Source organism: Stegodyphus dumicola, chromosome 7, assembly GCF_044657685.1.
Source record: "Stegodyphus dumicola isolate Sdum_Otavi_A_Nest chromosome 7, ASM4465768v1".
NCBI lineage: Eukaryota > Metazoa > Arthropoda > Arachnida > Araneae > Eresidae > Stegodyphus > Stegodyphus dumicola.
In genome coordinates, this window is record NC_140774.1 from 157,520,194 (window position 1) to 157,537,985 (window position 17,792).

The 17,792-nt window shown below is 32.4% G+C and overlaps 1 protein-coding gene across 10 annotated transcripts in view; it reads right to left on the reverse strand.

Annotated features, from left to right (window-relative positions):
* The window catches only part of LOC118204556 (uncharacterized), a 109,632-nt gene that overhangs the window by 66,051 nt on the left and 25,789 nt on the right, over nucleotides 1-17,792 (reverse strand). For 5 of the 10 annotated variants that reach the window (XM_085820964.1, XM_085820958.1, XM_035376868.2 and 2 more), the window contains exons 8-13: nucleotides 10,172-10,231; nucleotides 9,852-10,089; nucleotides 8,203-8,406; nucleotides 6,360-6,581; nucleotides 2,720-2,851; nucleotides 1,032-1,332 (exon numbers count right to left, since the gene is read on the reverse strand). In XM_085820964.1, the coding sequence (XP_085677090.1) occupies nucleotides 1,032-1,332; nucleotides 2,720-2,851; nucleotides 6,360-6,581; nucleotides 8,203-8,406; nucleotides 9,852-10,089; nucleotides 10,172-10,231 (1,157 nt within the window). The remainder of the gene's footprint in view (nucleotides 1-1,031; nucleotides 1,333-2,719; nucleotides 2,852-6,359; nucleotides 6,582-8,202; nucleotides 8,407-9,851; nucleotides 10,090-10,171; nucleotides 10,232-17,792) is intronic. The other 5 variants (XM_085820963.1, XM_085820961.1, XM_085820962.1 and 2 more) reach the window with 3 other exon arrangements.

Sequence of the window (17,792 nt, forward strand, 5' to 3'; positions counted from 1 at the left end):
GGAACATGCGATTTCGTACCAGCAACATCACTAGCATCGATTCTACGGCATTTACCACATTCCAGGCATCCAATGTTATCTAGGAAATCCATTCGAAGAAGCCTAGCTGACAGTGGTATGTGCTGCCACTAATTACACATCCATAGGCAATTTCAACTGGATTTATTCTGAACTCGGGCAAGCTAGAGGCATGTGACCTTCAGCGATGAATTCTGATTGTCTCTTTTCTGACGACCAATGCACACACATGTGGAGGCGGTCAGGCAGCAGTCCGATTCGATATCTGATGTTGAGTGGCATATGGCGATTACACATGGTACATTTTGTTGGGATACATGAACACTTCTAATTGTCCTTCAAGGCACTATGATACATTGCGTTTGACATTCTCTTTTTCGTTACATATAACAAACAACAACCTCATATGCAAAAAATACCCAAGATAAATGAGGAATGGAAAATGGTCCACTTAACAATAATTTGAGTACTAATGCTTTAAAAATGGGAAAAAAATTCAGAACTAGCAATCCTGTGATTGAAGCATTACTCTAAAAATAAGGAAAAGTTTAGAAAAATACATAATCTACTACACTGCCCTCTTTTTCACCCAACGTAATACTTTATGCAGAAAATTAATCTGACAGAATGTGAAGCTAATTTTAATCAACTTCTGAACTTAATTATTAAGATTCCTTCAACTAAAATCTGCAGCAATAGAAGTCTGAAACTTTTTGTAAATTCCTGTGATTTAAGATTCATTTCTGACTTCAATAAAGCAAGACTTTCAAAAAATGACAAATGCCCACCAAGTGCTCTTTTATTTATTCTGTTGTCCCTCTCAATCATACTGGTTTTTCTGGGGAGAAGGGGGGCAGGAAACAGTCAGTTCAGGAAAATCATCTTTTTAACATTCCAGTAAATTTGAAAGTAAGAACAAAATTACATTAGAAGAAGCACTTGAAAATAATTGAGGGGGGGGGGAACAATTCAGATGATGAAAAAAGCATTAGTGATCAAATTAAATTTCCTACCTGAAACTTGATTAACATATGAAGGATGAGATCCCCATCCAGCATCATAATTCACACCCATAGACACGGGAGCAGGCGGTGGAGCACCATGGCCACTATTACCAGCAGATACAGATAAAGAGCCTGAGCTGGAACCAGATGACTGCCCAACAGACTGAGAACGCATAAAATGGGCTTGTCCACTTTGAGGTGAGACCAAAGGAATTGGCTGCTGTGTTTGCTGCTGCCTCATGTATTCTGCAGCCTGCTTCTGAAAACGTGGTGGAACATTTTTTTGAAACTGTCGTGAAAAATTGTATCCCTAGAGGAAAATTGTTATATATATATAAAATATTTAGTAATTTTTTCACACATAAACATGAATAAAAAGATTTAAAAAGTGATGAAATTATGAATACTACTACTGCATTACCATAATTTATTAGCCCTCCACTAAAAAAACTTAGCTTTAATAGCTATATTTAAAATGACTTGAACACTAACTAGCACTTAGCACTAAAACTTAGCAACTGATTTGGGTACTTTCTATAAAAATGCCATATTTCTAATAATACATACAATCAAACTAATGATATGCTATTATTTTATCATCATATCAATAATCAGTTTTACCTCAGCACATATTTTTGGAGGCAGGTCAGAACACACCGTGTAATGATATTGTGAAATTTAGAAACTGATAAGGCTTAAATTTCATCAGAAATATGTTTTTCTGCCTATGCAGTTACGATGTTTCACTTCAAACATTTCCCATATGCTTTGGTTTGTTTTGATTATATGGCAAAGCATTCAAAGGCTACCGGAAGAGGAAGGGTACCTTTGTGGAGGATTTTCTTAGGGAAACTGACTCATTTGCACGTTACATACGAGGACAATCACAAAAATGTCCATGCAGCCTGCACGTTCACCAGGATGTGCACCTTGGGCTGAACTACCAGTGATAGCCACTTAACCGCATAACAGTTGGTGGGCCATTTTTAAGACTGAATTTTATGAAAGTGCAGTCTCAAAAATTGGCAAACAAGCATTGGAAAATGGTTCAAAATATTTTTCGTATAAAATACTCATTATTATTACCTAGAAAGAGAACACCTATTGACACGACAATAAACAAAGGTTTTTCACCAAGTTACAAAATTTCCGACCTGGCTACTGGTGGGACTCTAGAACAGACAAGTGTCTCTTCCTTCTCAAGGCGGTAATTTAATTAAGGAGTACCATAAACTGCACAGATCTAATACCCATTTGTTTAAAATATATAATAATCATTGAAGGAAGGATATGGAATGGAGTATCATAGCTCATGAACAGTAACAACAACAAATACACTCCACATTCCTGATAGAAAAGCCCAAAACAACAAATAATATTAGCATCTGATGTTTTAACAAAAACCAATCACATTTTTCCCCTCACCACAGAAATAATCAAGGTACATCAAAAGCATCATTTAAGCATCTTTGGACTCCATGACATGCAAATAAAGCAAAAAATAGCATCTGTACTACTTTTCTACTGAACATATGGCATGCTCTCTGATGTCTCTTATAAAACCTTTTATACCAATGATAATATATTTATTAGGAATTGGGCATATTTTTACATTAAAATTTTTGCTCATATAAAACACTTCCATGATATTCCATAAAAAGTAAATGCTTAATATGCCATACATGACTAATACATACTTGATAATTGGGTTGAGATCTATCTCTATCACGTTCTCTCTCTCTGCCATCACGGCTAGGTGGTTTGTCTTCCCTACTTTCACTGCTATGTCTTGATCTGTCTGGTTCATCAGTATCTACACTTTCTTTTTCCTGAATATAAAAAAATACATTCAATAAATACAGCTGTTCAATCATTTTCAAAAATTAAGAAAGGCACTTTCTTTATTAATGTTAGATTTATGCAGTAATGCACTGCAAGCAATTACATAATCATATACAGAAAATTATTTCAAACATAATGACTCCAACTCTAACTCCTGGAATTTTAAAGACACGAACTCCATATATACACGGGTTGGACAAAAATATGGAAACACCTTTCAAAAAACATGTTTCTTTGCTTAATATGGTGTAGGAAACCTGTTGGCATCCAAAACAGCTTGCAGTCTTCTCGGAATGGATAAATACAGTTCCTGTATGTTTGCCAAGGGAATATTATACCATTCTTCCTGCAAAACTGTCCTGTATGTTTGCCAAGGGAATATTATACCATTCTTCCTGCAAAACGGTGGCAAGTTCAGATAACGATGTTGGCGGTGGATAACGAGAACGCACTTTCCGTTCCAATGTAGACTACAAAGGTTCGATAATATTCAGATCTGGTAACTGTCGTGGCCAGGGGAGATGGGACAACTCATCCTCGTGCTCAGAAAACCAGTCCCGGACAATGTGAGCTGTGTGAACAGGGGCTTTGTTGTCTTGGAAGACACCATCACCATCGGGGAACAAAGTTTGTACCATGGGATGAACATTTATCGGCCAAAATGTTCACATAAGTCTTGGCAGTCATGTGCCCTGACACAGTTATGGGGCTAGCAAAGAACCACGATATGGCTGCCCAAACCATAACAGAACCCCCGCCATGTTTCGCTCTTGGCAACAAGCAGTCTGTATTATAGGCTTGAGATGGCGTTCTCCAGATGTAAACTCGGCCAGAAGTGGGAAACAATGTGAAAGAAGACTCGTCAGACCATATTACTCGCTTCCACTGCTCTATAGTCCAGGCTTCATGACTTAAACACCACCTTTTCCTGTTACGGGCATTAGCGTCACTGATGAGTGGCTTCTCAATTGCATCACGGCCAGCAATTCCCTGTTTATGAAGCTCCCTTCTAATTGTTTTGGTACTCACAGGGTTCGGTAACACAACATTCATTTCAGCAGTAACTTTTGCAGCTGTGGTCTTCTTATTTTTCGTCACAATTGCCCTTAATGATCGTCTGTCACGATCACTCAGGACACACTTTCGTCCGCGCTGTGATTTAGCAGATGATGTTTTTCCGCTTTTCAAATATGCTGAATAAATCTTCGATACAGTACCTCTTGAAACACTAAACACCTCGGCTACCTTGCTTACGGAAGCACCTACCATACGTGCTCCAATAATTTGCCCACGTTCAAAGTCTGTTAACTCTGACATAATGCAATGACAACCTCACATAACAGTACTCTGACAACAACTGAACTGTTTAGCACATTTACAAAGTTGTATAGGTGGTGTCAGTAATCAAAAATACCAGCACCACCTACATATTTCATTAAAATCAATCTTTCTTTTCAAACATGCATTTCACAAGGTGTTTCCATATTTTTGTTCATCCACTGTAAATATGTAAACATATACACAGTTATTACAGCTTATTTTTTTAATATAAAAGTAATAGATGCTATAGAAAAAAATTGATGACATAGCAAATTATTTATATTAACATACTTGCCAATCTATGACACTCAAAAATCAGGAGACTTTTCACAATGTTAAAAAGACTTCAAATGATAAAAATATATTAGTTTTTAACAATGAATTAACTTAAATAGCTACTAATTCTTAAATGCAAGCAACACAAAATACCTTACACATAAAAAACATTTTTATTACTTGCATTGTTTAAGAAAACAAACAAAAAAGACACTAAAAAAGACACTTTAATCAGTTTTCGTACAAATGTTATGAACAATGGCAGATTTTGCTTTCATTAAGAAACTTCATAATTTTGTTCATAGCAATTGCCACGTAGGCCTGCTTTCGTGAATAAAAGTTTTTCTAACGTGTCATCACTAATAAATATTAGATCTAAATTTAGTTCTTGTTTTCACAACACTGAAAATCGTCTTGCACTCTGCATAACTATGGGAAACTGTCAAGATGGCCAACATACTTCTAGACAGTTCACTATATTTTAAATTCCTTCTGCACCTTTCAGTTTTCCAATTAAACTCCACAGGGTATCAATCCTAACTGATTTTAAACTTCATCCAAGTTTTCTAATTGTAAACCGCAAAATTGAGACTGCAATAAATCAGTGGCAACATCAATATCATAAAACTGTTCAAAAAGTACCTTACATCAGAAAAAGATGCATTTGTTACAGCAGAAACATCAGCAACTTTAGCATGCAAAATCACTTCATCGTTGACTGGAAATTTATGTAGTATATAATCACATACTCGACAGAAGTAACTTCTAACATGAAAACTTATTTTTGTCTTCTTATGAAAGTTCTTCCACTACTTTCATAGCTGCAGCTACAATATAATAATTTCAATATATTACCAATACCATGCATTTTATCAATGTTACGGTGTTTTTAAAAAAAATCAGCGAAAAGTTCTCAGATCTCGGAATTAAAAAGTTTCTATAGAAACTGATCTTAAAATCTCCAAAATGTTGAAAAGCAGCCAAATTTAGAACTGTTTAATAAAAAAAATTCACATCCCCAAATGCAAAAAGTTGTTAAGAGCTCTTTGTTAGAAAAAAGGAATTTCAAAATACTATGTTTCACTTCTTGCTTAGAAACTCGAGTATCCCATATAGCATATTAGAAATAGAAACAAATTATAACTCATAAACCCATTCAAAAGATAACCATATACACGTCAGTGAATCGCCAAAACTTTTCCTCCAAAATGCTAATTTACACTCAAAATGGCAGTCCTAAAAACAGAAATTTCAGATGATTAAAATTAAGGACCTTCTGCTGATTTTAGCCAAAATTAAGGACCAAAAACCGATTCCAAAAAATCTAAGGACTCCAAGGACCATACGAACCCTGATTTATGTCTTTCAGTTGATTTTTTGCAGAATTAAGGCAAAAATCAGATAAGTTGCATAAATTTTGTACACTTGTGCAGCACATACTGTGCATCTGATGTATTCAAGTTTTCTATTTCAAAACACAGAAATAATTTTAATAGGTTACATTCTAGTATTAATAGCAATGCTTTACCTTTTTTTTTATCTTTATCACAACTTTATCGCACGGATTTATATAAAAAGAGATAAATTTTAATATACCTCAAAATAACATTTTGATTAAAAATTTTTTTTATGAAAAAGATTAATCTCACTGCCTCCAAATGCTTTGGAGTATGACACAATTCCTTCCAGAAATTGATGGAATGGGAATGTGTTTACATATTAAACAACTGACATTACACCTATTTATGATCATAAAAATAAATGGCATGTACTAGATTTTTATGTAATTCATAATTTGTGCATATTGAAATTTAAATTGATGAAAATGCATTTTTTGTAGGCATTAATAATTCTTTTTAGGTAACTAGCTGATTTTTGCAAAAGATAAAAAAGCTATACCTTGTCGCTTTTTTCAAAGCTTTTAGCTTTTTCCTGAGCACTCTGTTTACTTTGTTCATAGTGCTTCTCTTCTTCAGCTCTTCGCTGTCTTGCCCTTTCCACAGTTATGGTCATTTCTTCAGTATGTTGTTTTCTTCGTTGTCTCCACAGTTCATCATCATCAGCAACAGAAGATGAACGTGGACCAGGGCGAGCGGGCCTAGGTGGAGGATAGCTACCATGCTATAAGACAAAAGAATTATTTCAAGACTTTTAAAAGTAACTTTATTAACAAAACAAAAAGTCTATACTCAAACTAAGAATCAAAATTAGCTTTTTAATTGTATGTGCAAAAAAGAGGGGGGCTTTGAATTTAAGCAATTTTGCTATAAAAATATTTTTTTAATTCAGCCATTACTGCTCTAAGTACACTGACTGAGCTGCCTATTTTTTCCCTTCCAAATACATCAAAAAAGATAAAGAGTAATTCAATACTTTATACTACAAACTTCCACCGATTCAGCAAAATGTTGATATCCGAATCCTAAAAACTGCACTGCATATTTCAATTCAAAATGATATAATGTAAATTTTTATATCTGAGCATAAATGATCTTGATTACAAATATCCATACAGAAAGCAATTTACATGGGTCAGCTGTCCCTAATGAACTTGAAGGGATTAGATTATTTTAATTATGGATCACACTACAGCCTTTGCTAATGGGTAAAGATGTTTTAACTCTTTTACATCGGTAGAAGCCACAATCTGTTCCTCTAAAACACTCATAAATACAAATTTTTGTTGGAATGGATTTCCTTCTCCAATGCCACAGCATTAACAATAACCTACATAAGCGAAGAGATTACTTCTCTCTTGTGGAACTTTGTGCAGTTTCCCTTTGGACATGGATTGCAAGATGCTAAAACAAAAGTTAGGGAAGGTGCATTGAAATAAGAGTTACTTTCAATCGCTTCAAAAGAATGACTAGCACATCATTTAACTTAATGATGGGGAATGTACCAGGTAGATAGATATAAGCAACCATGTACAACCAAATGGCTCTCTAACCTCAATGTTAAAGAGTATTCGAAAAGACTGATGTCTATAAGCAGTACAAAAACTTTAATAAGGTGAAAAGTCCTTCAGAGTAAAATAAACAAATCTTCAAACTATAAAGAAATTACATCCTTTAGTGATGCTTTGAAGAAATCAATCCTAAATAAAAATAACATTCTACAGTGTAACAGAAATGCACAAAAATTAAAATATGTAACAAAACAAGACTGATCTTTTACCTAACTTTTTTTGAAAATCAATTAATGGCAAATACTATCTATACCATGAGTGAAGCCAGTGTGACTGTCCAAATAGCTTGATTAATTAATTTAATATCAAAAGAAAGAAAACTTTATATGGGACTTTTCTACGGAACATCATACATAAATAAGAAAAATCAAGAAAAGTCTTAATTGCCAATAAGTTACACCAACAGGAACTGATTCTAAGATGCAAAAGTTCCAAGGAAGCAACCAGTCAATGATGGGGTCTCATTTACAAGATAGAAGCTGTTTAATTTAGATGTTAGAGAAAAATAATGTAAAATTAAAGAAATTTTAAAATATCAAAGAAAAAATATGCATGATGCAATAGCAAGCACCTTTCACACAAAATATTACACTAATATCAGATCATTATAAAGCAGTTTTTTGGTACCAGAAAAGTGCTCTTTAAGTGCTGTTTATCAGCTGTAGACAGTGGCATTAACACTGCATGCATGTTATTTTAAACATTATGATTATTCTTTGTGATTTGCTTTTCAAGTACATAAAATGCAGGCAATGTTAAGGACCATGTCCTTACTTGCATTAGGGGTACTGGACCAGCTGCTATCCTCGTATGAGGTGAGGCATAGGCCGACCCTGGAGGCTGTGGTGGTGGACCCCTGTAGTCGAAAGGCCTCTGGGGAGGCTGTTGAGAAGGTTGCCACTGTCGCTGCATTTCCATACCACCAATGGAAGGAGACCTACCCTGAGGAGGTTGAGTCCAAGATTTCCACCTTTCGTCCTAATTGAGATATGGGGTGGGTACTCTTATAAACCCATATAAGGCAAAAACCAATGATTTTTCACATACGAGTAAGGGAAATGCATTTTCCAAAAATTCAAATTGAATACTTCTAACCTTTCTGAATTTCTAACAAGCATTTTTCTTGGAAACTAAAACCATCTGAACAATGGAGATAATAGGAGCTTTACATTATTAAAACATAATACATTACGCAAATAAAATTTCTCCTCTTGGTTATTTTTTATCACTACCTAAAATTTTAACCATAAGTAAAAAAACCCGGGAATATGCAATATATCATTTTAGTTATTACAATCATATTTATTGCCTAATTTATCACACTTTGAGAAATCTTTTAATGCACTACCGCTTTTGTCTTGTCACCACAAGACAGATTTTGATTGGTTCACAACAATTTTTTATGGCTTTTCAGGCAATATTTTACTCTTGCAGCATTTAAGTTTTTGGATAAAAGGGATTTTAATGACAATTTTCTACATTCAACATTTTATTTTCATCTCATATCATAGCTGCTTTTCAGTAATCAATGCAATTTTAAAATCTTTCTATAAGTGCACCCACAGGTATGCATTTGCAGACAATTTAAAAGTTTTGAATTGGTTTCAAGTTTTAAAAGAGATTAATGCAAGTATAAAAAAATGCACACTCTTAATAAATACAATTAATATTTGTACTACTTTTAAACTGCAGTACTAATTTCATAAGTACTGAAGTATTTAAGGTGATAAATGTAATGCAGAAATTTAATAATTTTGAATACAATATAAATGATGGCTATTCTTATAAGTAGGTCTTAATTTACAAATGTAGGATTATTATTTCTTACATATGTAGACACAGCCTGATAAAGTTTTACTCTTCTCATCATGCAATCTAAAACAACCAAGAGAAGATACTGATTTTTTAAAAAAACTTAAAGCTTGGTTTATGATATTAAAAATTAATGAGTAGTTTTCCCTTTTAGAAAAATCACATTAAAATACATTTCAATTATCTTAAAGGCATCATTAAATTTATTGAATAAAAATTTACTTAAAAATATTATTATTGTAATTAGTATTAAGACTGAAAAAACAAGTTGTATAGTTACAGTAGCTAAAATACAGAAATTTAATAGCAGACATCAAAATTTCATTTTATAAGATCCCACAATTTCATAATTTACAACCAGACTGAACACAGAAAGTATTCATTATTTCAAAAAATGTCTTTACAAAATGAAAACATATAATGCAGAAGGAAGAAGTTGTTCAGTTCTATACGTAGTTATATTTGTTTAAAAACTGCAAACAAATCTTCATTTTTTTAAACTAATTGATCCATCCAAAATCACTACATCGAAATACTTTTTGACTTAAAACTATAAACGGAAAAATTCTTCATCAATAAATCTTTGATGATTATTAAGAAATTTAGCTTACTCTGTCACGATCAAATCCATCCCCTCGTTCTACACTCCAGTCATTTTCTTGCTCATTCTTTTTATCAGATCTACTCTCTCTCGACCAATCAGATTCACGAGGAGGTCTGCTTTCCCGTTCACGGTCTGAAAGGCTACGTTCTCTCTCTGGTTTTCTGTCCCTATCTTTGTCACTTTTTACATTACTGGTAGCTTTTGTAGATTTTTCATCTGTTTCTCTGCTGTGAAAGAAAGTATTACTAAAAAAAATACATTCAGATGAATTATGTTTCTAAAGGTACTTTTAAGAACTCTAAAAATAAAATCAAAGTATGTTAATACCTTTTCTCTTTTTTCTGGTTGACAGGAGACTCTTCATCATCACTAAAAACTAATTTTGCACTAGGGAGGAAACGAAAAAAAAAAAAAAAAACTTGAAAATCCAGAAAAATATAAAATGAAACATACCGAATCAGTAAGATTATTATCCTCAAAAAATAAAGCAGCCATATAGAAAATGAATATACAGACACTTTACACAATTTTGCTTTGCTGAAAAAAAATTTTTTTAATTGCAACTATATTTTTAAAAATATAAATTGTTTCTACTTAACAGTTTTGTCTTCATTCAAAATGTCACTTTCACAGAAGCAATGGATGGAAGACTTTGTGTTCTTGCCAAAGAAAATTATTCCTATTTAGTTATTTAAAATAAAACCTATGAAAATCTCTCTCTATCTATCTACAGCTATGATAGATAATACTGTCAGCAAGAAAGGGAAAAAACATTCAAGTGGACAAGTGGAAAAAAATGTTCCAAATATATACCCAAGGGTAAAAAATGGAATGTTGGAAACATAAGATATTTAATATTACAAGAAAATTCGCTAAGTCAAAAGAAAACAAGCACAAACTCATTAAAAAACTCAATGTCAACTGTTAAGTGACTGATGCTGAAAGGTATCAATATGCATCGTCTTTCTCCTCACATATCACAGAATGCAGAACACAATGCAGTTCTTTGTGAAGTCATTTATAAAGACAAAAATGAAAAAAATGTTGCTACAATAGACGAATCTTGGATGTACTTGACTACAATAAAAAAGGTCCATTTATTATTATCAAAGAGGAAAAAAATGTTAAAACATAGTTAAAGGAATCTCAAATTTTTCCTAAGGGATTTACAGGGTTCATACACTTTTCTGCACACGGAAATTAAGGACTTTTAAGGACCATTAATGAAAAAAATTAAGGACCTATGAGCAAATGGAAATTGAAGATATTATCTATGCCTGAATCTCACTTTTGTAATACGATCCTAAAAATAAAATAGATCCCTAAGTAGTACGCATTTTTACTAAACATGAATTAATTAACATAATTGTTAATAAGTTTGAGAATAAAATAAACCATGCAATTTATCAAGTAACATTAAATATTTTACACTTATGATAGTTGGTCATATTTGAAAGTTTATATCGATTTCCTTCTTTTTTAAGCATCTTTTCTAACAATTAGAGATTTGTCTCAATATGGAAACCAATGCTCTCACACTAGTTTCTGCATACTTCATCTCGTAACTTGTCAACCTCTCCATAATGTACCTATGAGGGTTTAATTGATCTGGTAAAAGTTAAATAGTCCAAAACCCCCGACAGACTGAAGCATATTATCGCTACGTCTGAAATTAACTACAATATCAGACAAAAGTTTAAATAAGCCTCTTATTTAAAAAGAACTTGGAACATAAAGGCATGTTCTGATGCTAACAAAATCAATTACAGCTCACGGTGACATAACTAAACAAGAACAGTCAAATAATAATGTGGACTCGTGGTCAAAGATTATACAATTTAATTGTAATTTAATCTGGCTCAATAATTATCATATGAGCAAATGGAAATGGAAAATTATAGTAAAGGTTGAAATCATAAACAATTGGGTTATTTACATCATAATAGCTGCACATATCTTTGAAGAATAATTTCCTTTATGTACTCAGTTTCTTTCTTCAACACGTTTACTTTCCATTTTAGAATTTTTGGATTTAATTAAGGATTTCCATTATTCTTAAAAACACTAAATGCATTTAGAATGTACACAAAAAACGACTAATTTTATTTCTTTAGTAATATGAACATTCGGAAGCAATATGAAATATATATAGTAAAGGACGGTTACAGAGCTGATGTGGCACAATTTCTAGAATTTACTGACACACCGAACAACAAAATCTAGAAATGGCAAAACTTTTAGAATTTAGAGCAAGCATTGGAAGCAGAATTTAGAAAGGCAATAGGCAGCAGAACTTAGGATCCACAGAGACTGCATCACGTGGGAAAATGCCTAGTGCCAGCTATGCATATGATGCATTAAGAAATATTAGATGAATCTTTTAAATTGTAAGTTTTCAATTTCTTTATTAATAAAAAAAATCCCTTTCTATAATGCCTGTCCATGTGATAAGATCAGAAGCATTTTTGATATTTTCCATGCTTCTGTCTTGTGAAAAGTAGAGAAAATAAAGAGAAGATCTTCCCTTATTACTTTTGATACTAGAATTATTATTACTTTTGATAAAGTAATACATTCAAATATTATGTTTTCATTGTACTTCCAGGTGTTCTCCCAAAATTAAGAAATTCATTGTAAACTTTCTCTAAAATACATCCACTACGTGTTCAAATCATGGAGACGTTTTTCATTTTGTCACATATTTCTCGAATCTTCTAGAATCGTGAGTCTATAAATCTTGCCTTTAAATCCTTTTTTTTAAACTTTGCAAGCTGCAATGTCTAAAATCCTAAAGAAAAATTATCCCCACCATTTCTGTAACAGAAAAAAGCCAGAAATATTTCGGAAAAAAGTAGGAGGGAAAAAGTATAAAATTAATTTTATACAGAAAACTGATGCACATTCTGAGAATTTTGAATATTCTGAGACAATTAACATGGGAAAAACTCTTACTATGAAAAAATTAAAAACAAGACGTTTTTATTTCATTCATAGCTAATTTTGCTTTTGCTAAGAGCTGTTTCGTAAATTGTGCTTTATAACATTATACCTTGTTTATTTTTCAGATTTAAAATATTGTACAAGTTGCCAAAATAAAACTTTATAATATGACAGCGAAAAATAAAAATGCTTTATTTTAATGTTATTTTTTAAATATAATTTCAATATATTACCATTATTTTAATAAAATTTATCAATGTTACGATGTTTTAAAAAAAATCGTTGAAAAATTCTCAGCTTTTGGAATTAAAAAGTTTCTATAGAAACTAATCCTAAAATCGCCAAAATGTTGAAAAGTCGCCAAATTTAGAACTGTTTAATAAAAGAATTCACATCCCCAAAAGCGAAAACTTGTTTAAGAGCTCTTTATTCGAAAAAATGAATTTCGATATGCTTGTTTCACTTCTTGCTTAGAAACTCGAGTATCCCATCATTTATATTAGAAATAAAAACAAATAAAACTTCATAATATGACAGTGAAAAATAAAAATGTTTTATCTTAATGTTATTTTTAAATATAATTTCAATATATTACCATTATTTTACTGTAATTTATCAATGTTATGATGTTTTAAAAAAAATAGTGGAAAAATTCTCAGGTCTTGGAATTAAAAAGTTTCTATATAAACTGATCTTAAAATCACCAAATTTAGAACCGTTTAATAAAAGAATTCACATCCCCAAAAGCAAAAAGTTGTTTAAGAGCTCTTTATTCGAAAAAATAAAACTCCAGTATCCAATCATTTATATTAGAAATAGAAACAAATTATAACTCATGAACCCTTCAAAAGATTACCATATATACGGCAGTGAATCGCCGAAAATACTCCTCAAAATGCTAACTCGCACTCAAAATGACAGTCGTAAAAACAGACAAAAATTAAGGACCTTCTGTTGATTTTGGCCAAAATTAAGGACTTTTTTAAGGACCAAAAATAGATTCCAAAAATCTAAGGACTTTTAAAGACCGTACAAACCGAATTATGATTGTTGCTGGTTTTTCGTATTATGGGAAATTAAAAAGCAAAGACAGTAGAGAAAAATATTAAGAACAACAACTCCATATATTATCAAAAACATATTTTATAGAACCGGGTTTAGGCCGTAGCCTTCATTCATATCCCTACTAATTAATTCTCTTGAACTATCAACAATGATTTCACTTTGTAAAGCTTCGAGGGCAATTGGAATAAAGTACCTCTTCCAAAATTAAGAAAGGCTTTTTTTTATTGTCTTCAAAGCCATGGTATATAAAGATTGTGAAGAATAATGGATATCAAATATAAAGTTTAAAATTTTAAAATATAAAAGAATTAGGCATTATTACAATGAAAATCGTCTAAAAAATACAAGAACAAGCCTCTGTATATGGCAGTGGATGTGTTAACTTACAATTTATGGATTAAATTTTATTTTTTCAGTAAAGCAATTAAGAATGCTATCAGATAAGTGGGTGGTGAGGTTCTGGTCATCACAGAAAATCAGTAACCTATGAATCATCACATAGCATTGTTAATTCAAAATTTCCTTTTAAGCATTATGAACAAACATAAAATCTGAAATGCAAAAAAGTGGAACATTTAAAAGAAAAGGCAAATGAAATTCCAGCTACTAACTCTTTCGCATGGAAGTCGCCCCAAAACGCCCAAACATTCAGACATTGGCTGGACACCCGAAATGCCTAAATAATTTCCTACCCAGTGCTTTCCCTCATTGCGTTACTGCATTACTCATTGCTTTCAGGTGTTGTTAAATCACATGTCAATCATTCTTTTGAAGCTACTCAAAGTAGCTTCCTTGTTTCCTTTGTTCCTTCATTTCCCTTTGTTTACTGTCAATGTTTAGCTTTTGATGCCCGAAGTTGCAATCCTGTCCCAAGGGGAAACTTCACACAGTGTCAAAGCGTCGACAAAAGAAGTTCTCCCTTTACTTAAGTAAGGCTATTGTTAGCGCTGTAGTATTCAACTTGTCATGGGGGAAGGAAAAGCATTCCAAGAGAAATTCTTAGATACGGGCGTTTTCGATTCGGGAATTGAGATTTTGCCCTCTCTGGATGCGAAAGAGTTAATCTAAAAAAGTACTGTCAGTTTCATCTCATAAATTTAAGACTAATTAATATTACTTATTTTAGATTTAGGACTATAGCTGCCAACCTTTAAATTCTAAAAACAGGAAGGTTTTTCATGCAGTGGAGCGATACCATTTTAAGGAAACTTTAGACTGACTGTAATTCACTTTAAAATGCATGGTTCACGTTATTGAACTAATTATCATCTAGCATTTAATTGGATATTCTAAATTTTATGTTTTTGCGCGAATTTCATTTTTTAATTTCCTTACACTTTTATTGAGAAAATACCAAGTAGTGAAGGAAAAATTTAATTTTATTTATTAAGTGCTTTTAAATACAATGAAAATAAAATTAATAATTAATGTACATAGTATTTTTTGTGGATAAGCTTAACAATATACTGTATACTGAAGCAAAATAAAATTAAATACAATTATTAACTCATCAAACAGTCCTTGAATCTTCATATAAAAATCTACAAATGTATAAAGTAGAACTAGATTTAGATCAAATGCAATTTAATAAGAAAATACTATTCAGATGAAATTAAAATTTAATATGAAAAATGATACTAAAAATCATTTGGAATGGATGAATGGAATTTGCATAATTGAATAATTTCATATACTGCTTAAAAGCACTTATTTAATGGCTAAAAATTAAACAAAAGAGAGACAGATGTTATGAAAAACTACGAGTCTTCCAGTTTTATCAGGGAAGTTGACAGCAAAGTAATTACCTTGTACAACTTATTTTTGCCTCAGAGCCTAAAAAAGGCCAAAATGCACCAACCAACTTGTTTCAATTATTCCACTTGCAAAATCAATGAAATAAAAAATGTAAAGTATTTATATTAACAGTTGTGATGCTGATATGAATGAGAACATTAATTATTAAAAATATACAGCATTAAAACAATATATTTAAAAACAAAATGAAATAGTAAAATTCAGTCTCCTTCAATTAAAAATATATATTAAAATTGACCTCTTTTTCGATTAGACAGTCTAAGTTAAAATACATTTGACGAAGACTTATGATATGGAACTCTGTTAAAATGTGTAGCACCGATAGATCAACATGACAATCTGGGCTGATTAGAACGTTACAACTGTTGAAATACTTTTAATGAAGAATTAAAGTACGGAACTCTTTAAACGTGAAGTACCAACATGACAATCTGAGCATAAAGGCTCATTCTTGATTTGATTTTTAGGATTTAATTATGAGCAACATGAAAGTGACCAATTCTAAATAAGTTAAAAGAACTTCCAGTTTCTATTAGACTCCCATATTCTATTTTTGATTTTATGCTTCTCAGTTATTCACTTGACAGTCATTAAGTCGCTGCCATTCAGTCAACATCTGCTTGATGACAATGTTAATATCTCTAAAAAGAAAAGGCTGACTACACATTTTAACAGCAGTTTGCTAATTTCTTATAATCCCTACAAGTCTGGGGATCCAGCAGCAAAGAATATGATACCCATAGTCCCTTAAGTTTAATTTTAATCTTAGGTCTTAAAAATGCACAGATTGTGCATATCAGAAAATGTTTCTACAGCTACACTAAATAAATCAGTATAAGTAATAACTTTTTACTCCCTTAAATATGAAGCACATGAAGTATATAATATATGGCAATTGAACAAGCACCATGTAAAACATCTGCCATCCACGTACTCATCATTGCAAATGCTGTATTCACATGACCAGTGGCTTTAGAGTCATCTATATACAGAGGAATGCAACTACTATATTTATGTTCAAGAAAATTAATTCATAAACGTCTTGTTACTGTTTCTTTTGGCATGATGTTAGAAAACACTAAGAAACTGGATTTGTGTATACTCCCAAGCACAGATCTTAAAAAGGATTTACTGTCTAGGTATACCAGCATGCAACATTCAATATGATTTATTGTCTTAGGAAATATATTATACAGGCTTCCTTCAAACAGATTACAAGTAACAGAGGACAGTTTGCAAGAATGGTCAGGCTGTGATAATACTTGAATAATGATAAAATACAACTGCTTAAGTCTCAATCGGAGTAATAGTTCGCAGGAATCAACATATAAATACAGGGTAGGAGACATTTTTAAGGGCCCAGAATTAATCCGCAGAGCCTACTGATAAACAAGATCCAGTTTCAACAAATTTAATGCCCATGCAGATTCATAAATGATTACGCACAGTCCACTTTAGAGTGGACAAGTTCTCTAAAAACAAGATTCAGTGTTTCCTCCTCAGGTATAGGAATATAAAGAATATAGAGGGTGTACCATAAATGTTGCAACAAACTGCTAGGGGAGGTAGGGCACATAAGAATTGCACAGGAACCCATGCCCAGAAACGTCACTATATCCCACCAGGGTGTGCTCTACAGAAGAGTGCTAGTGGAAAGTGAGGACTGCCTCATCTGAGTAGTAGGCACCATACCAAGAGCATGGAACACTATACGAACAGAGAGCTTACAGACATGCACTTAATGTATGGAATAGCTGACGGTAGTGAATGCATTTATTGAGAATGCTTCTCCGACAGATATCAGCCATACCAGTTTGTTTGCACGTCTGCAGCAAAATTTGTTCGACTACGAATCATTAAGAAGTGGATTCATTTTGGACGATGTTTGCAGCCATTTGATCCAATCATTCCCACATCGATGGATTGGGCATGGTGGACCAGTTTGATTTCTTTTTGTGGGAAGCCATCAAAAGTGCCGTGCATTACAATCCCATTCCGTCTGAAATGGATCTCGACGCAAAACTTGCCTGCTACAATCGATGAAAACCCCGGTGTGTTTGAATATGTTCGGCAATCAATGTCCGTCGGTGTCAGGCAGGCACGTTTTGTGTTTGATGGTGCAAACTTC